General features: G+C 37.8%; 1 protein-coding gene across 2 annotated transcripts in view; it reads left to right on the forward strand.

Moving 5' to 3' along the window:
• The window catches only part of MALT1 (MALT1 paracaspase), a 53390-nt gene that overhangs the window by 8576 nt on the left and 21987 nt on the right, over positions 1-22827 (forward strand). The window contains exons 2-8 of one of the 2 annotated variants that reach the window (XM_063077284.1): positions 325-491; positions 11046-11167; positions 14216-14375; positions 17945-18123; positions 18534-18630; positions 19233-19265; positions 21922-21948. In XM_063077284.1, the coding sequence (XP_062933354.1) occupies positions 325-491; positions 11046-11167; positions 14216-14375; positions 17945-18123; positions 18534-18630; positions 19233-19265; positions 21922-21948 (785 nt within the window). The remainder of the gene's footprint in view (positions 1-324; positions 492-11045; positions 11168-14215; positions 14376-17944; positions 18124-18533; positions 18631-19232; positions 19266-21921; positions 21949-22827) is intronic. The other variant, XM_063077285.1, reaches the window with a different exon arrangement.

Consider the following 22827-nt stretch of genomic DNA (forward strand, 5'->3'; position numbering starts at 1 on the left):
TATTGTACTTCATCACTGAAGGAGTAAAGACATTTTTCTGGTCTTCCTATTTCTCCTTCTCAAATTAAAGGCAAACATTTTTATCAGCGCTAAATTTCTCTCACATCCTGTTTCAAGATATCGCTCATTCTCCTGATTCAATAATCATGGGAGCTGAGTAGGAGACGGGAATAAAGAGGAATTCCCATGATGGAGAAGGAGGAGGAAAGGACACTAGCATTCTAATGCAAATAGTTTCTTACCACTCACCAACTGGTGGTTTGTTCCCTGCATCACACGCAGAGCAGGCATATTGTTGACTTGAATTAAATCTGTTGCTTTCAGTTGTCTGGACGTGGAGCAGTGTTCTCTTAAGGTATTGGAGCCCGAAGGAAGCCCAAGCCTATGTTTACTGAAGCTAATGGGTGAAAAAGGTTGTACAGTCACAGAACTGAGCGACTTCCTGCAGGCTATGGAACACACTGAAGTTCTTCAGCTTCTCAGTCCTCCAGGTAGGTTTTTCCCTTAGGAGTATTCTCCAGGAGTTCATGGAGTCAGACTTAGAGGAAAATACCTCATTTGACCGAGTGAGTTGCATTAAATATTTCTGGGAAATATAAATGTGTAGAGCCTCATTTTTTCCCCTGGGTTGGGACTAAAGAACACATAAAAAGCAAATACAGTGCATGAACATTGATTGGATTGTGGTTTAAAAAACCAACTATAGGAGACATTTTTGAGACAATTGGAAAAATTTGAGTATAACCTGCATATTTGATATTAGGGAATTATTATGTGACAATGATTGTGTAGTTCTACAGAAGAATGTCCTTTATTCCAAGGAGATGCATGCTAAAATGTTTAGGGGTAAGAGTTATACAACATGCATTGAAACAGTGCAGCCAAAAAAAATGAGTACTCATTTATTTCTATGTGTGTATATATATATATACTCAGATGAGATAAAACAAGTATGACACATGTTTATTGTTTATGGGTTTTGTTGACATGATGCTTTTGAGATGTTGATTAACTCAATCATATGAATTTTTCCTGAATATACCAATATTGAGTGAGGCTTCTCACTTCCAAGGTCAGGAGGAATGGTGAACAGTCCCTCCTCTCCATAGCTGCAGATAGAGTTGGTTAACTGCAGTGGTGCTGGGCAGGAGGGATGTGCCATCAAAGCTTCCTGATGGCAGCAGCACTGCAGGCCTCCTTTCCTAAGGGTCCAGTTGGCCATTATGTGTCCCACTGGAAGTTAAGAGGCTAGTAAAGCTTGGAAGAGCCATGGAATAAGGACACGATACTCCATTTCACATGGTTTTGACATGTGCCATTTCATTATATAACCAGCTCAATTGTGTTATATTTTAAAGCTAACATGGAGATCCTAAAACTATCATCTAGATCTTGGTTTTTACTTTGTTAGTCCTGGGATTGAGGAATTAAGGACACATGATATAGTGGTGTGCTGTCAATTACATGAACCAAGAAGCCCCAATTGAAAGGGGCATGATAAAGGGAATATATTTCTTCTTCCAGCTGAAAAACCTAAAAGCAGGTTGGGCTTCAGGAGAAGCAGGTGCAGCCCTGTCTCTGGGGACTTGGTCTGTTTTTGTCTTTGCTTGTCCTCTCTTGGCATTGGCTTCCTTCCAAGGCTGACTCTCCACATAGTCCAAGGTGTCTGCCAGCTGTTCCTGGGCTCGTTCACCTTTGTCCTTGATGTCCCAGCAAAAATCAGAAAGCTCACTCTAGTTAACTAGTTTCTGTCACATGCCTGTCCCTAAGCCTATCACTGTGGCCAAGGAGATGGAATGTGCTGATTTGCCTGGCTTAAGGCCAGGAATGGAGTTGGGTTGAGTCAGCTTTCCAGGAGACATGGATCACCAAACACAGTTGGCCCTGTTGGAAGGAAAAAGGAAGCAAATGCTGGAAGGTAACCAGAAAGTCTACCACAAAGGGCCCTGGATCATGAGGAGGAAACTTGGGCTTCAAGATCATCCTCTGCATTACAAAGCCTAATGTAGATGGTGCAGTAGGCCTCCTGTCAATGCTTCCTTTGTGATATGCACTGTACTGGATGCTTGACTTTTGTTTCCCAGTACCTCTTTGTACCAAGAGGTATGGGATAGGAATAACTAGCTGCTAATGCAGCCTCCCCCCAGCTCCCAAATACAACTGTTACCTGTCACCCAACAGTAAACTTCTTAAGGTGGCATTTATTAATTTTTGTATTCTTAGTGCCTCAAATAGCACCCGGTTGTGACTATTGAAGTCTACCAGTCTAGAGGACACAAAATGAGTTACTAAATTCTCTTACTTTGTAGAATATCAGGGCCTCTGAAAACTTAAATCACCTCTCTGGGAAGTAATATAACTTTTATGTCTCTTTCTCTTTTTCAGTTATTTCATGTAATTACTCTGACCATTAATTGCCAAGTCTACAAATATTCTCTACCTCGCAGAGTTGTAGGAGTTACATGAAATAATGCTGTGTTGAATTGCATTTAGACAACAGGGGCCTCACATCTCATGATTTGTGGTGTGATCACTGGCTTGAGATCTAGGGTTTCCGATTTTTAAAGCTTCTTATATGTAAAACTGGGATGATTGAATTGAGTCATATTTATTTGTATGTAATGATCTGCCTGATATTTTAAGGCAATATTTTATATTTTGATATTTGACTAAACCAGCAACTAATAAAGTGCCATCCTAATAAACATCAGTACTCTTCCTTTGAAAAGTCTATTTTTGCTTTTTGTGTTTTTCTCCAAAGTATGGGATTTGCACTTTCCTGTCAGTGTTCCCTTGTACAGATTGTTCTGATATTTGACCTATAGGCTTTTTCAAGATTATCTTGTAGGACTTTTTTGCATTTGAAGGGAGAATAGGAAATAGAAGGCCGTTTCTATGTTACCACTTATGCACTGTTTCAGTGAAGTTTTATGTCACATTAGCCGTATAGTAGCCATAGGAACCAGTTGTTACTTGAGTATTAATTATTGATTTGAGAGGAAATATTTTGAGATCTAATAAAGCTCAGTAATTTTAGGAAGAAGTAACTGATTTATTGTTAGCTTATTATCTGCATCTAATATGGATAATCTAAAACTCATTCTATTCATAGATATTAGAATAAAGAAATATAAGAATTATAGAGAAGAATTTAATATTTAATAAAGATATTGAGAATAAAAACTGTTATTATATTAAGAACTTAAGCTCTGATAAAATTGACTTAATTTGTGATTTTGCTCATTCATTTAGTAAACATTTAGTATATTGTGATGCCTTTGCTATTCCAGGCATTTTGTTAGGTACTGAGAATTCAAAGATGAATAAAACAGTAGTTTCTGTCTGCCGAAAGGTTAGGGTTTACTAGGGGAGACAAACATGTAAATGACCACATCCAGAACTACAGTTTTGCCAGCCAGCAGCAGAGGCCAGAGATACCACCTCCCCTTCCCGGAACTGGCCAACAGGTCTTCAAGGTCTCCAGCAGCTGGAGATGATTGTCTGAGCCCACCAGGCACTGGGGTGGGGCAGGGCATGCGTTATTTAAAAGTTACAGTGCAGAGTTTTCTCCAATAAAGGTAGATTGACATTCAGGAAGAAAAAAAAAAAGGACAATCATAAAAACAAGTATGTATAAAATAAGTTTATCTAATCTGGTTATTCCTTTATGGTATATTCTTGAATCTTGGTGGATATCCAAAGCGAAAATATTCTAATGTTTTCTCTTTTCGTGGTAATGCCATTTACAGGAGGACATTAGTTCTTACTCCACAGGAAATCTGAGGAGGTGATTTTTCTCTGATTGTCCTCACAGAGAGAGGCCTGGTTTAGGTTAGTAAGATGAATTCTGCCAAAGGTGCTGTGAGCCTCTGAACAGACCTTTCAAGTCTAAACACAGGGAGAAGGGGAAACTTTAGATTTATTTTGATAAAGGAAAAACTTCAGTCTCATCTGCCATATTCCATTCTAGTTGTTTGTATAACAATAGCCAGAGATAGCTATAACTGTAGTATGCAATGTCTCTGTTTTTTGAGAAAATGACCAATTTTCTTTTTAGTGTTTGTTTTGGTAGCCCAGACTAGTGAGGGCAGCATTCCCACACCTCTAAGTGGAGCAGTTCCCATGACTAGGAGCCATCTTGTGTGGTCACCCAGCATGAAGTCTAAGTTGAGTGTAAACTCACCCCGAAATCCTTGCACCCTGTGGGTTCTGGCTTCTGATTTGTTTTCTGAAGGAGCCCTGAGGAGCGAGGTTTATCCTCTTCTGCCTTCTTTCTCATTAGCCTTGTCCACAGCACATGGCTTGGCCAGCTTGCCTCTCAGCCCAGTCTTGCTTGAGCTATGGTACAGAAATTGCTTCCAGTTTTTATGTGCAAATGGTGTCCATCCCCATTTTTCAGCACTAAGAAATCTTTTCCCTATTTATTCCCTTGGTCGTCTCAGTGGGAATTGGAGAAGGGAATTAAATGGATGTGCTGAAATGGTTTTGAACCAGAAGTCTGTAATGATTTTTTTTTTTAGACCTTTATTCTTTTATTTAAGCTTCAAAGACTCTGACCTCAAAACAACCAATGTTGACATCTGTATTCATGGCAAATGTAGATAAACTTAGATGTGCAGTTCAAGATGTTTTTATTCGTTTGTTTCATGTTAAGTGAAAACATTCTCAGTACAGATTTATAGGCTCGATAAATTATAGTTATTTAGATCACGAAGTGGTTGTCTGAGAAAGTAGTACCCTTACCTGGAATTGGCAAAGTAGAGCTGGACAGTGGAGGATATTTAGAGAGAATTAACATTTTATCTGTGGGTTTCATTAGGGTGCATCCTAAGTTTCTTTCCAGCCCATTTTGTGACATTGCCATTTTATCTCATTCTTCATGTAAAAGGTCTGTCACTGAGGGTATGTATCAGGCGGCTATGGCAGGGTCAATTAATTTCTCTCCAGTGACATCTTTTCCATTTGCCCCCACCCCTTTTTTATTTCATATCACATTTTCCCTTAAATCTCTTGTAGCATACTCAGTTATATTTCTGATATCAATTTTTTTACTTTTATTATCTCTAAGATAAGTGCAAAGATTGTTGAAAATTATTCTTTAGTTTCCAGAATATCTTTACGTCACATTTTATTTTCACAATTCTTTGGGGAAACAGAACAGTACTATTATAAATATTTAAATTTTACCAGCAAACACTCATGTGGAAAATGAGATTTCCAAAAGTTACCACTTGGCCAGAGTAGCAGTTAGTTTTTGACAAAGATAGGATTAAAAACCAGGTCTCTCAAACCTGACCTGAACTCAAGGCCATTTCTGTAATGCTAGAACATTTGTAGGTTGAGAAACTTAGTTATGGATTATTACCTCAGTTGCCTCTTTGACCCATGAACTTTAATTTTTTTTCTTCTTGCCATGTTAAAAAGTACTCAAATACTGTATCTTACTTATAACAGGGTTTTCTCATCTCGTGAACATCAGGAAGTTGGCAATTATTCCTGAAAGGAAAATGTCAAGGAATGGAAAGAGACAAGGGTGGTGTGGATGGGATGAGGTTAAGGAAGAAGTGGAGAGGTAGAGACGGGGCTGGAAGCGAGGCCTGGAAGAATGTGCTCCTGGGTGTGGAGTGTTTGAGGGAGTCTTGGGTGAGGGAGCAGTCTTGGGATGAGGGACGTGATGCGGGAGACTTGATTTAGCCACAGTAAATACAAATGGAAATTTGACTTGTGAGAGGGACATATGTGGTCATGTAGTGGGGGAGATTGTCAGAGGAAGAGGAATGGTATTTATTTCTGCAATGCTGTGAGCACATAGGACTTTTCAGTGGTAGCTTAGAAAATTTCAGAGTAGCATTGAGGAAGAGATTTTTTTTTTTTGTCTTTTTGGTGACCGGCACTCAGCCAGTGAGTGCACCGGCCATTCCTATATAGGATCCGAACCCGCGGCAGGAGCGTCTCCGCGCTCCCAGCGCAGCACTCTCCCAAGTGCGCCGCGGGCTCGGCCCGAGGAAGAGTTTTATATGGAAGCTGATGAAATTAAGTTTTTGGTTCATCGGCTCTGAAAGTAGATGCACTTTAATGTATGCAGTAGATCTGTTTCTGGAAAAGGTGTTTGTAAATTACATCAGTATTTACATGCATATAAATATATATATAGTGAACCTATGATGAATCCTTCTGTCAAGTCGAGAATCATCCTATTTTATCTCTCCTGTAACTCCCACAGGATTTTAAGTGTTGTTTTATTACCTAATATCATGTATCTGTTGTCTGTATATGTGTGTGTTGAAAGCAGAATCCTTCCTTCCATCGTACCTAGTCACATTCTCCCAGGCTTACAGGAAATCTAGTCACCTCTCTGATTTCTTTGCAGATGTTATCTGAAAATATGCTTGTTTGCCAGGAAGCTGTGTGTTCACCCTTTAAAATAGAACTTCCATTTGTGTGCCTCAGTGTACCCTATGTAGCACTGGGCCCTGCTCTTTCCTTACCTTTGTTCAGCACCTTCTGACTAGTAGGCGCTGCGGGAGGGTGGTTAAGGGTTGACCAGCTTCCCTGTTGCACAGCGCTGTGTGGGAGGAAGGAAGTATGTGTGGTTAAACATAGGAGGTGCTGTGACTTCTTTTCTTTACTACTTATCAGGGGCAGTTTCCAAATCACATTTTGCCTTTCAGTTCTCAGTCTTTGAAGCAATAAGTAATTATTTATAAATACACACATACACATGCATACACACACACACACACACACACACACACACACACAAGATTATTTCAAAAAGTTCGTGGAAAGATTTGTATTATCTTTCAATTCTATTTTTTCACAAGCTTTTTGAAGTACCCTGTGTGTGTGTGTGTGTGTGTGTGTGTGTGTGTGTGTGTGTGTGTGTGTGTGCTTGCTTGTTGAAGACTAGACTACTAAAATTGTTGGTACAGGAGAGACATAAACTGCAAGTTTGAGTGTATGTTAAAAATCACTTAGTCTTGTGTTCCACACAAAGGAAGGATACTTTTTAGAACATCCTGGCCATATGATTCCATTCCAGTAAAGTCATTCCTTCCTTTGCAAGACACTGTAGGGAGGAAGCCTTTTAATTTCCCTTAGTCTGGTCTCTTTGTATAATGGCAGAGCACATTTGACTTGGTAAATTTCTGAGCAGTGTTACAGTACAAGATTGTTCTCTACCTGACCCACTCCCTCCAGAAAGGTAGGCTAACTGTGGCAGAAGATGGTATTACCATGGAAGATATATTAAGAATCACTGGGATAGCAAAAGCATAAGGGTTTTAAAGCCAAGGAAACCTAAGCTTGCATCCTAGTTCTGCCATTTTACAATGAAAAAAAAAAAAAAAATTACACTCAAGGTAATCTGGCTGACCTGCAAGTTGATTAACCTCATTTTTTCAATGTAACATGGACCTAATTAATACCTACCTTGTATGGTTATTTTGAAAGTTAGAGATAAAAATGCCTGGTGCATATAAAGTGGTCAGTAAATTGCTGCTGTAGTAATAATTATTATATTATTATTATTATTTATTATTATACACAGTCATTCAACAAATACGTGTTGAATACCTACTGTATCCCATATGCCAGACACTGTTCTAGGCGCTGGGTTAAACTAGTGACTAAGACAAGGTTCTTGCTCTTGTGGAACTTCTGTTTTAGTAGGTAAGATGGACAATAAGAAACAGGGATCTCGGATAATGATTAGTGCAATGAAGGACACAAAACAGGATGAATGTAGTAGAGAACTGGGGATAGCTATTTTATAGATGTTTCCCAGAGAAGCTGGTGATATTTTAGTAAGAGATCTGAACGATGAGAAAAGAAAGAGCCTGCGATGAAACAGTATGGAGTTGGGGAAAGAATTAAAAATTAAGTTCAAGGACTGGTAAGTGGCAAGGCGAAAGATAGCTTGGCTTGTGAAAGGAAAGAGGAGCGATGTAGGGGGAGAACCATAGAATAAGGGCGAAGCAGGAGAGGTCAGTTCACATGGGGCCTTGTAAACAGGCCATAGTAAGGAGTTCAGATTTTATTCTAGTGGGAGGGCATTACAGGGTTTAATTCCAGGAGTGATAGGAAATAATTTATGTTTTAGAAAGGCTGCTGATTGGAAGCAGGGTATCAGGTTAGTAGAGCATAACAGTAGCTCTCTTGAGCTGATGGTGGCCTGGATTATGACTGTGGTACTGAAGATGGTAAGGTGTAAAGAACTTCATTGGCAGCACGTGCAGATAAATTACACATGAGAATGAGGAAGTGAGGAGGAGGCATTCAAGGGTAACTGCTAAGATTTTGTCCTGAGTAACTGGGCAGATGGTGGTAGGCTGCAAGACTGGCTTGCCTTTCCCGAGATAGGAAAGACTATGGGACTGGCGGAGTAGATTTTATACCAGGAGGGAATTGGAACATGCTAAGTTTGAGATTGCTGTCAGACATCCAAGTTTAAAGCCAGTGTAACCAAAACTCCTACATTTTCTAGATTTATACTTGTTCTCTTTTGTTGTTGTTGCAACTTTTTTTTTCTTTTATCTCACCCAAACTTGGAAAATCAGAATCATTGTATCTTAAAGTTGTGATGTAGGACTCCCTTGGCAGATGAGTGGTAAATATGGGGACATTAAAAACAGTGTTGTGAATTTGCTGATTTCAGCTAGAGTGCTCATCCCATTTTCCACCTTTCCTACCAACATGTACCACAGAATTCAGAAAAATTCTGAACTTCGTCTATCCTGTGCTAACTTGACCTCAGCATAAAAGATTAATGAATACATAAGCTATCTCTTGGTAAGAGCTTTAAATTAATTTTAGAGAGGCTCTGCAATATATACTAAAGATTTTCTAGGGTTTCTTCAGACCCTCAAATGTGCTAGGAATGTAATAAATGTTTATTGTGGTTTTATTTGATATCTTTCTGGCATGGATTTTACATATGTACTTCTATACTTTTTTTCCTAGAAAATTTAGTACTTTTGATGTATACTAAGATTGCTATTATTTACAACATCTCATCTTTACAGATGCTCCTTAATTTACAATGGGGCTACATCTTGATAAGTGCATCATAAGTTGTAAATATCATGAGTTGTTAATGCATTTAATATAACTAACTGGCCAAACATCACAGCTTAGCCTAGCCTATCTCAGACACGCTCAGAACACTTACATTAACCTACAGTTGGGCAGAATCATTCAACACAAAGCCTAATTTATAATAAAGTGTTGAATGTTTCATGTAATTTTTTCGAATGCTGTTCTGAAAGTGAAAAACAGAATGGTTGAGTGGGCTCTCAAAGTATGGTATCTAATGAACATGCTTCGCTTTCACACCATTGTAAGGTTGAAAAATCTCAAGTCGAACCATCATAAGTTGTGACCACCTGTATTTGTAATCTTGTTTTGTTCCTTTGGATTGGTGGGTTGTAGAGAAAAAAGGCACTGTTATGAAATCACATTCAGGATAGAAAAGAAAGAAAATAAAAGTAGGTGAAAAACTAAGTTTTATAAATTTAATGACTTTTCCTCCTTTCCTGAAAGCCAACTAACCCAGTTTTATGTATTATTACCTTGGAAAATGTAAAATTTCCTAACTTTGGTTTCTTTTATGCCAGTTTTCTATTGCTGTATGATAAATTACCCCAAAACTGTGAGCTTAGAGCAACCACCATGTATTATCTCACCTGGTTTCTAAGGATAGGAATTCTGGAGTGGTGTAGCTGGGTGGTACGGGCTCAGGGTGTCTCATGAGGTGGCAGTGAAGCCGTCGGCCAGGGCTGCAGTCATCTGAAAGTTTGACAGGGTGGAAAATCCTCTTCTCAGATGGCTCATTCACACAGCTGTGGTCAGAAGACCTCATTTCCTCCCAGGCTGTTGGCAGGAGGCCTGAGTGTCTTTCCTCATCCCTGGGGCCTCACTGAGGTGCTGCCTGAGTGTCCTCCTGACATGGCGTGCGCTTCCACAGCGTGAGTGCGTGAGAGGCAGGAGAGGGGAGTGGGGGTGTTCTGTGATTTACTACAGGGTTTTCTTCCAAACCCCACTCAGAAGTTTTCCAAGTTTTAATGCTGGTAGACATTCCTCAAATCAGAAATGTTTGCATCACAAGTATCAAATTTACATCCCTCTACTCTGTTTCTGTGCCTTTCTGCTTCCAAAATAATTTTCACTTTAACATAAATCATGGTAAAATCATTTGAAGACATTTTCAGTGACCGCATCTTAGTCTGTTTCATACTGCTGTAACAGAATACCACAGACTGAGTAATTTACAAAGAACACAAATTTATTTCTCACAGTTCTGGAGGCTGGAAGTCCAAGGTCAAGGTGCCGGTATCTCATGAGGGCCGTCTTGCTGTGTCCTCACATGGCACAAGGCTGAAAGGCAACCAGGGACAAATGTTACATGTTCTTACATGGCAGAAGAGCAGAAGGGAGAGTGCGCCTACCCCCCACAAACCCTAATTATAGAGCCCTCATGACCTAAATACCTCCTGTTAGGTCCCAGCTCTCAACACTGTTGCATTGAGGATTAAGTTTCCAACACATGAATTTTGGGGGACACATTCCGACTCTAGGAGGCATTTAAACTTAACACTTGTGTTACAAACAGTGTACCTACCTCAGTAGAAGTGCTGGCCACGTGAGCATTTATGACTGAGTATTTGTATGAGCTGGCACTGAGAACTACATTATGACTACTGCCTGGCAGGCGTATGTTATAAGGTGCATCCTGATTTCAGAAGTGTTAGAATGTGGAAAAAAATGTTTCTAAGCATTGAAGAAATAGGGCAAATAATTTTCTTCCATATCATGGGGAAGTACAGTAGATCAAAGTCTTCTACAGGTAAGTTTCCTTCCTCATGGTTTTACAAAGCCTGCAATTCACAAACATAATCTGATGGGGAAGGAGATGTGAATGGGTGATTTATGAGAAAGATAAGTATGCAGGTTATTTCCAAAATATTTCCTTCTTTTGTTTAGATATATAAACAAGGAAAACCTCTCTTGTATGATTTTATTTAATTTTTCTCTCTCTTTTTTTAAAGGAATAAAGATCATTGTAAACCCAGAATCAAAGGCAGTCTTGGCTGGACAATTTGTGAAACTCACTTGCCGGGCAACTGGACATCCTTTTGTACAATATCAATGGTTCAAAATGAATAAAGAGGTAATTTTTATCTTTTCAACCTGTTAGTCGTGGCAATTAGGCTTTCTTCTAAACTTAATGCTAAGGTCTCCATTTGCAAATCTGAAACTAAATAAAAGTTGTTCTGAGATTATGATCTTTCCTTCAGTGTAATCACCTTATGCCATAGAAGAAATGTGTGGTTGTATACAATTTTGATTTCCATCCCTTACACGGAGGTAAGGGAGAGCAGGTACAGAACGTAGTAAAGAGACTGCACACAGGCTTTGGTGCTGGACAGGTGGTTGGAACCCCGACTCCCACTGTTAGCATGTGAATTCCTATCCTCAGGGCTTGTGAGAATTGATGGGATGTTCTATGTGTCTAGACGAGATAGTAGATAAAGATGTTTTTACCATATTTTCTCAATTGCAAAGTTGCTTTCATTGTAATAAACAACTTTTGAAGGAGAAATAGTGGAAGAAACTTACTACATTCATTATATTGTTTGTAAAATATGTCCTGATGGGAGAAAGGGAGAAATGTAAGGTGATGGGGAGTACATCTTAGATTCGAAGAGTTGTAGTGGATTTTAAAACTCTTTAGTCAAGTTTTGTCAAACCTCTCTTACGTTGTCAGTTCTATTTTAAGAGATATTTATTTAACAAGTATTCATGGAGGGCCTGTTTTGTGCCAGGCCATGTCCTAAGGCTTGATGTTGCATGGTGACCCACAGGTCCCTGCCCTCAGGGAGCTTACACTCCAGTGGGGAGAGACAACAGTAAGCAAATGCAAGAAGACCTGCTCCCGGCTGGAAATAGCAGTAGTGGGACTATGGCTGGGCGGTGGAGGTGGATCACAGCACATGATTCAGTATGCATTTTAGAGGCAGAGTTAACCAAACTGGTAGATGAGCTGTGGAGCCTGAGGAAGAAGGAGGAGAACTCGAGGATGACCCCTTGGTTTTTCACTTAAGCATCTGGGACATGTTATATGCTAAGGTGTGGAAGATTGGAGAGGAATAGATTCAGGGAGAAAAATCAAGCATTTGACTTCAGACATATTAAGTTTGAAATGCCTGTTACACATCCAAGTGAATCAGCGAGGCATTTGGAGATCTGGAGAGACAACATTGAGATCTATGTAGTGGAGGACGAAAAGATTTTCGATAAGGTGACTAAGAAGAATATTCCAGAGAGATAGAAAGAAAACCAAGAGAGGATGGTATGAAAGTCTAAAAAGGAAAGAAGAATGGGGTAGCCAGCTTCAGTGCTGCTGAGAGGGGTGTGGGATGAAGGGAGGTTTGTTTGGTGTTTTTGTTTATTTAAGGTAGAAGGTACTAGAGTATGTTTTTGAGAGGGATACAATAAAAGGGAGAAATAGATGCTAAAGCAGAGAGAGGGAAAATTGCAGGAGCAAGGTCAGAGAGGATGGGATTGTTGGGGAAGAAAAACTTTTCCTCTACACTCTTAGGTTCAAAGACTGGGAGCCTGTGAATTAACCTCAGATTAATAGGAGAAAAAAAATGTATTCATATGCATACAAGAGCTTACAAAAGGAGTAGCTTGCTAAATGATAAAATTAAAGACTTATATACTTAACTTAGTAGGGAAAAGTGAGGGGGGCGAGAAGCCTGTATGGAAAGAACAAATAGGTTTCTTCAGGAAAGACAAAGGGGTTTCCAGAAGAACAAGGAGTGAGTGGAAAGTTTGTTTGACATTGTTTGTTCATGCTGGTGCCCATGGTCCTTTCTCTTCTTCACAGTCATAAAACTCCCCAGAGAGAGGATTTATGGTAGGTTTACTCTTGGTCTCCTTACTGGGAGTAAAAACTGCCCCAAGAGGGAATTTATAGCAGCCTCATTTCCCAGAAGTTTCTGCTTTTAATCAGATAAGGGAAGCTCAGGAAGACTTCTTTCTGCATCTGTTGAAGCCCGTATGCCTTCAGTTTAATGTAATCTTCCTATCACCTCTGGGGTTCTGAGTGGGTTTCCACAGATCTTTAGCCCCTTGCCTTTGTTAGGGAGATGCATCTTCCCTTTTAACAAAATAGAGGAAGGCACTTATAAATAGGTACGGACACGGATAGGTGTGTGATTTTGTGGCAGGAAAAGGAGAGAATTTCTATCTGAAGTCATTGCTTGAGGGAAGAAGGATTGCAGGAGGTTTGAGGACAGAGTATACAGGAATAGTGGAGTAGGAAAGCAGACTTAGTAGGGTGACACTGCAGGATCGTCAGGCAGTACTAAGTGCAGTCTGTCATCCCGGCTGTCACATCTTCAGTGAAATGTTCCTGCCCTGGTGCAGTTCCTGAGAGGGAGGATAGTTGGATTCAGTTGGCTGAGGTTTGGAGAGGGAGAGGGGTGAGCTAGTTAAAGTACTTTGCAAGGGAGCTATTATGGTATGTTGAGGCACTTGAGTCAAGCCCTGGGCAATGTGCCAGAGTTGGATGGAGCTGATGAATTGCTGGGAGCAGCAGAAGTGAAAGAACCTGTTGTGGTGACAGAAGCCCATGGGAAGACATTGGGAAACCTTGGGTGGCCTTTCCCTCCCATCACTGATACCCTTTCCACAGGCTTTCTCCCACCCGACCTTGAAAGAAGTTGGATATTGTTTGGTTAAGGTGATGCCCTCTTAAAATTTTTTGCATGTGAGAAAGTGGAGTCGTGGGGTAAAATAACTTGCTCTTGTATTCACAGCTCATTTAGTCAGAACTGAAAATAATAGCCAGGTCTAACTCTGTGTTCTCTCCACGCCACTGGGGTGTTTGCCTCATTGTATGGCTACTTAACTCACAAATGTTGCAGTGCAGGTCCTTCTGATACTAAACGTTTGAACTGTTGTAAATGACACAACAGATCTTCTGGAAAATATTTTGGGAACATTTTAACTCTCTGGTTTGTAAAAGACTGTGGATTTCTAATACTTCAGTACTAAGTAACTCAAGATGTTATTGTTTGTTTTATAAGTAACAAATATTTTAGAACTTGAGAAAAAAAAAGGACACACTTTCAAAACTCCATACTGAGCTCACAGATTTTGCATTGTGTATTTGTCATTCACTTATAGTCTCTTATTGATTCTTTTACAGATTCCATATGGGAATGCATCAGAACTTATTTTTAACACAGTGCATGTAAAAGATGCAGGCTTTTATGTCTGTCGAGTTAATAATAATTTCACCTTTGAATTCAGCCAGTGGTCACAGCTGGATGTTTGCGATGTCACAGAAGTAGCAGAAAGCTTCCAAAGTAAGTGATAAAAGAAGTTAACGTTGGGATGGGGATTGCCTCATTTTATTTGATTTTAAATGTTTACTTTTAAATAATTTTAAAGTATCAAAAACAGTACCAAAAGCTCACATATGTACTTCATTCATCAGTATAATGTCAACATTTGTTAAGACTTGGTCCCATGGGCTTTGATTGTCTTTCTCCATGCATGTATATATAGGTATGTGCAGATCCCTTAGGGTAACATAGAACCTCCTCAGTCTGGTCTCTGCTGCTGACCTCTCCAAACTCGCCTTCTTTCATGGCACTACCCTGCCCTTACACACGGCATCTGTGCCCAAGCTCAGTTTCTCCCCATTACAGAATTGGTAAAGGGACACGAAAAATCAACTATGTTGTATATTTATAAATTAAAATTTAAAAATTTAAAAAATCAAAATAAAAAGATATTAAAAGAAAAAAATTATTTATTTGCCTAGCATTTGAACTGTGTAGGGGTAAGGAGTAGCTTATCGTTCCCTTTTCTTTTCCTAGTTCTCATAGTAGTCACTCATCAGTTATGCAGTTCAATGAACACCTTCATGAGGCACAGCACTGGCCGTAGGTGTTAAAGCTGTTCTAAACTATGCATAAGAGAGAGCCCTTGATCCCACATTACTTACAGAATGATCAGGAAGGAAAGATTATTGCAGTAGAAAGCAGACTTCTTCAAAGTCTTCCTTGGTACCACCTTCTTCCCCCCCAAAAATTAACCTTCTGAACATAATTCTATTACATTTTAGTTATTATTGTCAGGCCTGTCTGCCTATTAGACTAAACTCCTGCAGGGAAAATCTGGGTGTTAATAATCTTTTGTAAAACCAAATGCTTAACAACAAATAGGCTCTCAGTAGATGACTGAATGAAGAACTAGGGTGAATTCTGTTTAACAAGGCAAAGATGGAAATATTTCCATCAAAAACATTTAATATTTTTGCATTTAAAACACAAACCTAGGCTATCTAAATATCTGAAGCGTTCTCAATGTCCAAGACTTATCTTATTTAGAAACAGATTATGAAACTAACATCATGGAAAAACCACTACATCTTAAAGTTACTTAAGACTGCTGAATATGGTCGGTCCTCCATATCTGTGGGTTCCACATCCGCAGATTCAACCAGCTGTGGATTGAAAATATTCAGAGGGGAGAAAAAAAAAACCAATAAAAACTACCAATCCAGCAATAAAAAAAATACAAATAAAAAAACAATAGAGTGTAGCAACTATTTACCTAGCGTTTACATTGTTCTAGGTATTATAAGTAATCTAGATCTAGAAGTACTTTAACATATCTAGGAGGATATATATAGATTATATGCCAATACTACATCATTGAGCACCCATGGATTTTGGTATTTGCTGGGGGGGGGGGGGGCTGGAACCAATATACCCACAGATACTGAGGGATGACTGTACTGCCTTGTAAAAAGTAGATCAGTAGATAAACACAGCATTTAAGACCTGATAGTCATGTGTTCTATAATTAGGCTGTAAGTCAAGTAGAGGTCAGTTAGTTATGGTCTCTGGTTTTGGAGAAGAAAACCTTATCTAATGTAGTCTTACTGCTCACTTTTCAATTCCTTTCTGTGATGTATATTTTTCTCCAAACTTGTATTACTCCTAAAAACTTGTGTCACAAGATGTGAACTCTAGAGTTGATGTTGACACTACAGGCCATATAGTGTATCATTTACTACAACAGAACATTTCATCAAGCTGCTTTGCTACTCATTGTCCTCCATCTTTTTAGTTCAATAACTAGTATTGAGCAAGAAAAAAGATGATTTACTCTAAAATAAAGAGTAGCCATCAGATTATTTTGTTTATTAACACATATAGTCAAGAACCATATTTTCACATTTTCTTGCTTCTTTGCAAGTATTACAATTTTTCTGTGCTGGACATTGAGTATAAAAGAACAATAGAGATTTAAATAAATAGTATTCATGCCCAGAAATTGGGCATACCTTTCTTGTGTCAGACTACTAGAATGGGGGTATACCATCTGATTTTTAGTTGAGTTAGGTCTGGGCTTTAGTTATATTCAGTTTATAACTGGCTGATTTGAGGGCAGAATGAGGATCTTCCCTGTTTGCAGGGCTTGAGACTTGAGTATCAAGGAGACTCCAGAGATCTCTGCTTTACAGCCCTAGTATTGGACTGTAAGAGATCTCACTCCGCTTTAAATCCAGACTGCCAGCTTTTTGGGTCACTGGGGAATTTTTGTTCTCCGACCCCACCCTTGACTTTCCTGTGTGTCGGTATCTCAGATGCCCTGCCTAGCTGCCTCCAGCCAGCCTCGGAAGCCTGTGACACTGTATTCACCGAGAACCTGATTTCCTCTGAGGGGTTCTCTCAGACCTCCGCCCTGCCCTCAGCCTTCAGCAGGCCTTGTGCACCTGCACCTCAGAAGGGCTCTTTTCAGCTCTCCTCTGCCTCAGTCTTCTGCAAGAGCACTAGGTCATGGCCCACGGGAAGGAGCTGGGGAGTGGAGCAGAATTTCTTTGTGGCTAGGGCTTTTTGAAAATCTATGCAGTCATGGCAACAAGGATGACCAACCCTTCAGTCCTAGGCACACTGAGACCATTGGTCACTCTAATGCCAACTCATACTCTGCCTTTGAAAATGTGTAGTATTCAGCTGGCTTACTCTTCCTCACCCATTCAGCTCTAAAGGCATTAGGTGTGGCCAAGCAGAGTAGGCATTCACGGGGGTGAGGGGGGTTGTGATGGCTCAGAGCAGGATATCGAAGCCCACGTAAGGCGTCCGTGTGGAAGTGGGGCACAGTCTCTGGAAATAATCATAATTATTTGAGATAGATATTTATATCTTTCTAGACTATTTCTGTGCATGTAAGAAACTTTAATATATGTAAAGGAAATCATATTCATTGAAGAAATATTATTGGTCACCTGCAATGTGTTAGACACTGAGTTTCATGATGGAGACTTGGTATTATGTAAAACTGATGAGCCCTCTGCTCTCAAGGACTTAACAGAGTAATAAGTGAGTGTTTAATGAGTAATTTCTGATGAAAAAATTTCATTGGGAAGAGATGTTAGTGATAACCCATCCATATTTAGTTAGTGACAACAATATTCCTTATTTCAGTAAGTTAAAGAGCAGAACCTAAAAGTTTTACATGTTGAACATGAACATCACTCAAGATGTTAGTAAGTTGTCTGCTCCCACCAAAAAGGTTCTGCAGGTCAGACACATTTGGAAGACACTTGACCTACATTCCCCTCTTTAATTCACAATGCATAATAACACTTTGAAAGCTTTGAGAAGTCCTGCAATAAAGAAATGTGTTTAACCTTCTTTAACCCAGAATTTTCTAAATTTATTTGTTCACAGCATTCTTTTATCCGCATAACATCTCTCAATATTTCTGGGAGTGTTACAGTGTCATGAAACATAGTTTGGGAGATATTACTAAAGATTGTAAAAAATGAAGGGTAAACCTGGACACATTTTTTTTTTAGATCATGAAAAACTTTGTTTTATTTTTAACCTAGAGATTTTATTTTTTCTTTTACTTTAAGGAAGTTTGGATGGCATCTCCGAATCCAAGTTGCAAATCTGTGTTGAACCAAGGGCCCAAAAGTTGTTGCCAGGCAGCACGTTGGTTTTACAGTGTTTTGCTATTGGAAGCCCTATTCCTCACTACCAGTGGTTCAAAAATGAATTACCATTAGCACATGAGACAAAAAAGCTATACATGGTAAGAAGTTGATTTTTTGGTTATTTGGGGGGTTAATATATAAAACAAGTGGTACAATTGAAATTTAAGTGAACATTAAAACTCATTTTCTTTGGGCTATCTAATATTTTCAGTATTTTTATTTAAGTCTCTTGTTATTTAATATTAATTGATTCTTATGTTGTCAAAAGTACTAGATTCAACATGCTTGTATGTAAAATGTCAAGTAGTATTGTACCAAACTCACCACTATTGGAATCATTATATCATTTGCTTGCTAATAATCTTCATGAATGGAGATAATCTGAGAATGTCTAAAGCCTTCTGAAATGTTATGTTTTGGAGGGTTTTTTGTTAAAAACAAAATGACTTTTTCCTTGAGCCAATTTAAATTAAAATTGAAGAGGAAATATGTTCTGATATTGATATAGGTGCCTTATGTGGATTTGGAACATCAAGGAACCTATTGGTGTCATGTATATAATGATCGAGAGAGTCAAGACAGCAAGAAGGTAGAAGTCATCATAGGTAAGCAGTATTCCTCAGTATTTTGATAAGTGGAGTATAATATAAGTTCCATAAACTGAAACATTTAAGCAAAGGACTTCTACTTCTTTTTATACCATACTGTTTAATGGTGTGTTAAGTATCAGGAGTTATATTGTTTATGTAGAAATTTGAGAGAATGCATACTAAATTCATAACCTAGGTTCACATACAAAGAACAGAAAGAACCAGAAAAAAAGCTATTTTATTTAGGTCATTTTAGTTATTTTTGAATCTTAAAGTTTATTTTAAACATTTATGGCAAAAATGTATTCTTCAAAGCTTTAACTACAAAAAACTTGGTTTAGTGGAAAAAGATTTTTAATAAAACATTTTAAAATGGAAACATTACAAACATATAAAGGAAAGAATGACTATTAACCAATAATCCCCGTTAAGTACTGCATAATTTGGGAGTTCGTTCTATCTAAGCTTAATACATTTATGGTTATGTTGTTACTAGTAGGAGATGTCAATGCGTGTGCTGCCAACATATTTCTATGATATTTTTCTCTCTGCTTAATGGCTTCCCTTCCTAAGATCATGAATTACAATATATTCAAATTTGTTTTCTCTGAAACAAGGAAGAACAGATGAGGCAGTGGAGTGCACTGAAGGTAGTATAATCTTTGGTTTGAAACCAAATCTCCTGCATGCTGGTTGCTCTTGGGATTGGTGGAGTGCTCTAGCTTATTGAGTGCAGTGATGGAAAAAATACTAGCTCTAAGAAATGATTTTGATTGAATAATGTTATATCTTAGTCTTTGAAGTTTTATATTTATAAATTGCCACAGACACAAACGGATACGCTATTACAATAACTGATACTCAGTTAATTTTTCTATGCATCTAAGAACAAAGTTCCAACATTATATCTTTTGAGTAGTAAACATTTGCAATCAATTGTTAATGTTAATTTTTATCTTTATAAAATTTGTAAAAAAGATAGGTGGCTATACTGTCATAGGTATTTGTTTAGATTACTTTATCCTTTAGCCATGATAACATACATGCCTCTCAAATGCAAGTATAGTTTCTATATAAGTTTCAGGACAGGAGATCTATTGTTCAAAACATGTTTTTTCAAATATCAAGTATTCTGTGTTAATATAAAAGTGACAAAGATTTTTTTTTAAGCTACAAGGCTATAGATTAATCTACCATGGTACCTTTACCATAATATGTAAACCAAACTGAAAATGTATGCCAACATAAGCTTCTCATTTGTCTTAATAAGCCAAAGCATTGTACTTAAATTGTAATAAGTGAATATTAAAACTTAGATCACCTTACCTTAGTGTGATATCACATTGTTTTGCAAAATTAGGTTTGTGGATAGCAAAGTATTTTTTCAATTTCTGCCTCTTTAAACTACTATATAACCTTAGGCTCTACTTGAGTAAAGTAAGAAAATGTTAAATCTTATGTTTCCTGGTGTTCCTGCCTTTCATATCTCTATGGTATCACTTTGAAATACTCTAATCCTAATATATAGTTGTGAACAAGAATTCTCTCATATGGGGATTTCCAGTCCCATGATCTATTAACCCTATGTGAGGGAAGCCATGTGAAGAAATCCTAATTAAACTCCTCTTCCTCTCTTACTCCTTTTTGCCTAATTGCATGGTTTTTAAAACTTCCTAACATTTGAGACCCCTAAGAATAAATACAAGCTAGCACTGCTGTTTGGCTTCCAGGTGATGCCTGTGAATTATCACTTTGCTGTGCTACTTCTATACCTACAAGATTCTCCAAATAATTGTTGCAGTAACAAACGCACTGTTAAATAATTTTCAAATAACTCTATTCAGAACACATAGAGACGAAAATTCAGCTGTGAACTTGCTTCAAATTTTTCAGATGGAAAAATTAGATGCAACTTTTTTTTCTGAAAGAATCTATAAAGTCGAGACATTTTGTAGGTGGTGGATTCATGCATGTTATGAACAGTTTCCTATAATATATCTTTTTCTTTTAAACCTATAGGGCATGGTATCCTCTATTCATTTTATGTGTTTTGTTAAAGATACTTGTCAGGATGAGGAGTGGGGGTTGAATAGGTGTATTTTTTTTTTAGAGCAGCAATAAATGTAATGGTGAATACATGTATACACATTTTAAACAGTCATTTAAGAGGTTAGAGGAGTGGGGACCCCAAGATAGAATGTGGAATATGGCAAAAGAATCTAACCGTATTACAAATGTATGAAACAATCTCACTGAAAAGGGGTAGAAGAATAAGATGCTTCTGACCTAATTAGAAATGCATCTAGTCTGTAAGACTGAAGGCAAAAGTTATTGTATATATCCCAGGCACTGGTGGATACCACTCTTTGATTTTATGTCACATGTAAGAATGAAGTTCCTGCATAATATATTATGAACAGTATAACATTTGCAATTTATTGTTAATGTTAATTTTTGTCTTCATCAAATTTGTAAAGAACGTAGTAGTGGCTATAATGTCATAGATATTTTTTAGATTATTTCACCTTTCCTTTAGCCATGATAAAATGTCCCACAAGGGGTCCTGGTTAATTCTGAAACCACTATATCTCCCAAAACACATTACACCTTCAGAAACCACAAATCTAACCATGAGGAAAACATTGGACAAACCACAGTTGAGGAATATTCTACAAAATACCTGACCAGTTACTCCTCAGAACTGTCAAGGTCACCACAAAGATGGAATGTCTGAGCAACTGGCACAACCAAGAAAAGCCTGAGGAGACAGAAGTAAATGTAATGTGGTGTCCTAAATGGAGTCCTGGAACACAAAAGAACGTGGATAGTTCATAAGTTGTGACAAGTGAACTATACTAACATAAGATGTTAATAACAGGGAAATTATATTTGGGGTATACAAGAACTCTCTGCTCTATCTTTGCACTGTATGTAAATCTTAAATGATCTGAAATTAAAAGTTTATTTTAAAAAAATCATTTGGGATAGTTGATCAGTTTCAAGAAGTTTATAGTTGAGGCCACAGACAGACTTATCTTTTGGCTGTTTTTGTCCCATAATTTGACAGAATATCTAAAACTTTGGACAAATGATGAATGAGTTTATTACCTTTTTGTCATTTAGTGAAAGCAATAATAGCTTAGAATCCCAAAATGATATCCACAACACTATTCCTTCCTATTCAGTATTTGAAACATTATAACATGATTTAATAGCTCAAAAACAACTTTTTTGATTAGTCTTACTATTTGTGCTAAATTGGCAGTTAGATTATTTAAAGTTAATCTATTTTCTCTTTTATTTTAGATGAATTAAATAATCTGGGGCATCCTGGTGAGTAATACAAATATAAAACATTAATTTTAGATTTTTAATTTGTCAAATGCAATAAAGATACTATCAATACTCTTTTGCTATGGTAATACTAGTTGCTTTTTTTCTTTATTGAAATAATATAATTTAGGTTTGAAATTAACTACTTATATGAAACACAATTTTATGCTAGTGAAACATTAAAAATATTTAGACTAAAAAACTTTAAGGTAGAAAAGTATTTGAGGCAACATAAAACATCAATATATTTTTTATCATTGTGTATTACTCCTTATATCATAAAAAGGAAGTTAATGGAAGAAGTGCACGATCTTTAATTTAAAAGACAGGAAGCAGTTTTGAAAGAGTGATGGGGTAACATTTTTGAACTTGTCAGACCCCTGGGGCCTTGTTCTTTGCTGCTCAGTCATAGAATATATCTGAACTAGTTGGGTGGGGTCCTCATCAGAAGTAAGAGGCATGTTAGTGGGGATAGTTGGCACTATACAGGTAAGGTTGGTCAGCGAGCATTAAGAGACTGACAGTTGGCAGGAGTGTGCAGAACTCTCTAGGCCAATTTTAATCACAACAGATTTCTGAACAAATTAAGAACTACATAAAGAGAGAAGTCATCAATATAGGCTGTGGTCATTCTGAAAGATAGTGATTGGAACCTGTGAATATATCTGAAGATAAAATCTTATAGGAGTAGATTAAGAAGGGAATTTTATCATCTAATATTTGTAGAAAGCCCTGTTATTTTTCTCCATGTCATTTCTCATTATTTTAGCACCACAGCTAGTTTCTTTAGTTTCACAGTCCTATTTTGTTAGTAAATATCTATTATTGTGATTGCCGTTTTGGCTGGGCTGATTGCATATAAGCTAATCAGACAAAGCA

This window comes from Cynocephalus volans, chromosome 13 (genome assembly GCF_027409185.1).
Source record: "Cynocephalus volans isolate mCynVol1 chromosome 13, mCynVol1.pri, whole genome shotgun sequence".
Lineage (NCBI taxonomy): Eukaryota > Metazoa > Chordata > Mammalia > Dermoptera > Cynocephalidae > Cynocephalus > Cynocephalus volans.